General features: G+C 34.6%; 1 protein-coding gene across 2 annotated transcripts in view; it reads left to right on the top strand.

Annotated features, from left to right (window-relative positions):
• Window positions 1-5,000, top strand: part of LOC138007258 (uncharacterized) — a 23,204-nt gene that overhangs the window by 875 nt on the left and 17,329 nt on the right. For both annotated transcript variants that reach the window (XM_068854061.1, XM_068854060.1), the window contains exons 2-4: window positions 457-631; window positions 1,789-1,924; window positions 3,106-3,221. In XM_068854061.1, the coding sequence (XP_068710162.1) occupies window positions 457-631; window positions 1,789-1,924; window positions 3,106-3,221 (427 nt within the window). The remainder of the gene's footprint in view (window positions 1-456; window positions 632-1,788; window positions 1,925-3,105; window positions 3,222-5,000) is intronic.

Here is a 5,000-nt window from a genome sequence, read left to right as displayed (position 1 = left end):
GTAGGAGGAACGCAGTGTAAGGTAAAGGTGAAGGAAAAGGAAAATTTAATATCGAGAAAGCAGGTACTAATAATATTGCATCAGTAGAAATATCTGGCAATGATGCAATCTGAATTAATTTTAAGGTGAGAAAAGCCACTTTTAAGTTTTTAGAGCAATTTCAGAATACAGGGCTACCTTTGACTCCCAGTAGACAGTTTCCCAGCATCACATATAACAAGACAGTGTACACACGCCACAGGTGCTTGTGGAAGAGTGCAATTGCAGAGGAACAAATAATATTATTTAATAGAAAGCACATAGGTAAGCATGTTACTGGAACACTGTGTAACTGTTATGGTTACCACCTGAATTATTTGTAGATTTTAGGACATGGGTAGACAGTGTATGTGCTAGCTGGTTTGTAGAGTCATTGAAAGTTTTTTATTCATTTAGTGCTGCTTTTGAATTGTGTAGGCACTCTTGATGAGCTTAAGCAGTTTGACACGTACATGGTGGCACTGAATTCTTGGTGCACTGAGCAGCAACAGTCTGGGCACCCACAGGTTCCTGTGTATGGTCAGTCAGTGTGCGTGAGGCATAAAGATACTTCTCAGTGGAGGCGGGCTCAGGTTACAAGGCTCAGTGACAAGTATGATCATTACTTGTGTTATTATATAGAGGATATTACAGGGTCTCGCAGAGATACAAAATTTCTCTTCAAGTGTTGAGTGAGCGCAGCAAACGAGTGAAATATTTTTGAACAAGAGAAATTTCGTATCTCTAAGCGGCCATGTAATATTCTATTTATTATGTAAACACCAATGAAATACTAAATCATTTCACAAAAGGCATGGAAAGGTGTGATTTCATTTGTAACCATAGCAACAGTGATCTTTTCATGTGCGAAGATATCATGTTTTGTGCAAAAGCTCACTTTATTTGGTATTTCATTGGTGTTTATATAATAATAATATTTATTTAAGGCTAATTATAATTAGTGAAAAACAATAATAGTGATGAATATTCTGCTTTTAAAGAATTTCTGTGTTACTTATTGTCACAGTTCCCCGCATAATAATTCTTCTAACATAAGAAGAAAACATCTGATCAGTCATTTTCATACATGTACATACAGTCTACCAGTTGTTAATTTTATTTGAATTGCATAAAGTAACATGTAGTGCATGACTTTTCTTTGTATTATGCCATGTTTGTATTATATAATATTATATATCATTTTTCTTTTTTGCGCTACATGTTGTGTCGTGTCAGCTTTTAATTCAGTTTTTAAAGGAACAAGGCATGATACATGTACAATAAATTATGCTTTTTTGGTTTTTTTAATGAGGTGCAAATGAGATGCAACATGTTTTCTGAAATCCTACACCTTAGTGCGAAAGTTTAACTGCTAGTAAATTGTTTCTAAAAGGCATCCCTTAAGGTGAAAGTGGAGCCAATATTTAGAATTATCAGTTTTCAGAATGTAAGCCTGTAAGTTGGCTAAAGACCCTACAAATTGTAGCTGACTTCTTATTCTTATTCTTCTTATATACTCTACTCAGGCCTTCTGATATTACGCAATGGTGCGATTTCGCACAATCGACCTCAAATCGCATCTGATCGCACAATTCACGAAAAATCGCATAATTCACAAAAGAAAACTTGGGTCACTTACTGTTATGTACTGTAAAATAAAAATGGACTTTTTGGTCATACAGGCTGTAGTAGCACTTTAAAAGCACCTACATGTAAGTGGAGCAGTCAGTTGAGTACAATTTTATTTTTTTGAATACACTCAATTTGAAGGATGGTAGACATCTTTTACTTGGACTATGGGCAATCAGAGTGCGTCGCATTGGACAGAATATGCCGTTCTACCCCTGGTGATGTCTTGTCTCGCCGACCAATGGCACAGTACATAACACTTGAAGGTGTTCGACCTGTAAGTAGTGTACATAATCCAGCTGCATACGGCGGACTCTCAAATATCAGTCCATATTTAGTATTGTAAATTGAGTTAAGGGAAATACTGTAATAATCGAGCCTGCTTTTGGCTAGAAATTGATTCTCCCAACTTTTTAAACTCATTCCAGCAATTTTTACCGACACATGGTCCTCTGTATAATATGACAAGATTACATTGTTAGCTCTATTTGCAGCCATACCAACCTGCATGTATCCTTTCTTTTCTTTTTTTTTTTGCTGACACAGTGATGACTTCACTATTGTCAACCTCTTTATACAATTATTTATAATACGCCATTTTTGAATATCAAATATTCAGCTTGATAGTGAGGCAGTGAGACAAAAACAATAGAAACACATTGGAATGAATGGGAAAAATATTTGCATATCTTCCACTGTCCTTTGTCTTTGTCCTCTAAACCTCTCTTCCAAGTTGAATTTTAATATAATTATTGAAAAAGGCCTACATGTGTTAGTAATAAAGAATTGCAGGTACACTGTATTCCACGGTTTGGGAGGGTTTCAAGTTGTTGCCTTCCATAAAACTGCGCTTTGCAGCACGTGAGAAATCAGATAAGTTTTTAAAAATAAAATCAATGACCAAGCAGGTTAGAAACTGAATAGAATCCTTTCTTTGGACATGTACCATACATGTACATATGTAGTATATGCAAATATATAATTATGAACACAAACTTTGTTCAATAAAAGATAGCTACATGTATTATAACATGCATTAGTATAATTACATAATTAGGTAATTATTGAAAATTATCTGTGCTGATTGGTTGCACTTGAGGTGATTATTACTTGATAATTACCTGAGCGTTTGTTTTTTTTTTTTTTCAAAATGGCCACAAGCTGTTTTGTCGAGGTGACAGACGAAGAATCTAAATTTATTATTGTTTTAGAGAAAATGCAAATTTTTCAAATAATCACCTACAGTAATTATGTAATTGTACTAATATTCTCCTCACCTTTGGTGAATGAATTATTGTTAAGTAATCTTTCAACAGTTACAGTGTATCTGAACTGTGCACGGGCCACTTGTCTGGTCTAATCTGCACCCTTTGTATTCGTAAAACAAAAAAATAGTGATGTTTCAAATGGGTCTTTTTTATTTAAAAGTACATTAAATTTTTGTATTGTCTCTTTTAGGTTGGTGAAAACTGGTCCAATGAGGCAAACAGAAGGTTTCGGGAACTGGTGTCCTCTGTGAGTGACAAACTTACCATTCAATTTTCAAACAATTTCAGAGGAAAACTTTATTTAAGGTTAGTTTATACTATATTTCTCAGATAGTATGTGCACTGTGATTGACTAAATTAGCGAATATAGCCCACCGTACCTCCCCACTAAATTTCAAATTTTGATAAAGCATTCTCTAGTTAGTTTTTCATGTTGTTTCTGTTACATACTCAAGGGACACAAACTTTGTAAACTTGTAAAACTGTTTGAATTCGATGGCAAGGAACTATTAATTGTTCCGATTTTTTCAATCTTTGTGGCAGTTGAACATTCTGCTTGACTTCAACTAGTTTCCTTTCCCAAAATTTACCGTAGATTCTGAGATACATGTATATTAAACATCGTGCTTGGGCCATAAATCACTGGGAAAAAACTCAGTCCGTAATTTTACAGTGGAGACCTTGAACTTGCTTAGTAAGAGGTACATGTACAGTTCTGGCCACAGGAATAGCAGAACTTACATAAGCATAAAATGCGTGCAAGGTGGCGGATTTACACACAAAATATGCGTGGGTAACATTTTACACTAACTATTACACAGCACGCCTTAAATTACACGCAGTGTGCCAGGGCTCGAAATTAACGAAAAAAATCCAGTTACAATTTTGCGACAAGATACAAAAATTTTATCGCAATTTCGCAGTTATTTTAGTCACAAAATATGAACCGGCAATACTTGTCCACATGTAAAATTGTAAAGCCTGTTTTTGTTCTTAGAATAAGGTTTTACAATGATCTAATCCATCAAAAAATCTTTAGCTTTCATTTCAAACCACCTTAAGTGAAATTTCCTTTATCTGGTATCCCCTATTTAATCAATATTAAGAATGCAGTGTACATTGTACATACCAGTATGTTCATTGTGTTCTCAACTCTTGATTCTGATTGCACATTTTTATATACTGTACAGTCCAAAGTACAGGTGAGCACAAATAAAGGCAAAGAGTGGCTCACCAATCTCTTCGTTGCATTTATTCTACCAAAAGGAGAAGAGTAAACAGGACAATGCTGCAATCATGCTGTACAATCATGTGTACCATTATAATATGATTGTCATAATGTACATTTTGATCCCAAAATACAATAATCTTTCATGTTAACCAAAAAAGAATGTGCCCTGTATTATAATTATGTTGACAAATTTTTTTTTGGTTTGATTTTTTTCACTCAGTTCAATTTAGATTTTTCTTTGTCTAATATTCATTATCATAATCTAACAGAAACAAATGGAAAATCAAAATTTAACTTGTTTAACCCATTGACTCCTGGGGGTTCCCCATTAACAAGTAAAATCGTCTGGTGTTAAACAGAGTAAGTATGGCCGGGGTAGAGGTGAATAAGTTAAAGAAATAATTTTGAACCAGGACAAAATTTGACTTACAGCATATACTGTACAGTCATGTACAGTGTAGAAATATGTATCTCAAGTGAGATACGTGTATGCGTCTTGAAAACCCTTGAAAACCCTTGAATTTTGAGAGTACATTTTCAAGGCCTTGAAAATCTCTGCTCTTCATTCCTGGTCCTTGAAAGTCCTTGAAATTTTTCTGACCCGCATAACTTCAGTAAGTTATGACTCAAGTCATGCATGTCATACAAACACAACGAGCTGTGGGGTCGAGAATGGTTACCAGTGCCTTTGCATTATTTTTACGCATCTATGTTACGGAAAATGAGCAAGAATTGTACTGTCAGACTATTTCCATGAGTAAATTCTTTGACGTAAATAAAAAATAGGTCCTTGAAATTTCAAAATTTGGCCCTCGAAAGTCCTTGAAAAGTCCTTGAATTTTTGGTCTGAAAAA

Source organism: Montipora foliosa, chromosome 6, assembly GCF_036669935.1.
Source record: "Montipora foliosa isolate CH-2021 chromosome 6, ASM3666993v2, whole genome shotgun sequence".
NCBI lineage: Eukaryota > Metazoa > Cnidaria > Anthozoa > Scleractinia > Acroporidae > Montipora > Montipora foliosa.
The sequence above is the reverse complement of the archived record's forward strand: the minus strand, read 5'-3'. Positions and strand labels throughout refer to the sequence as shown.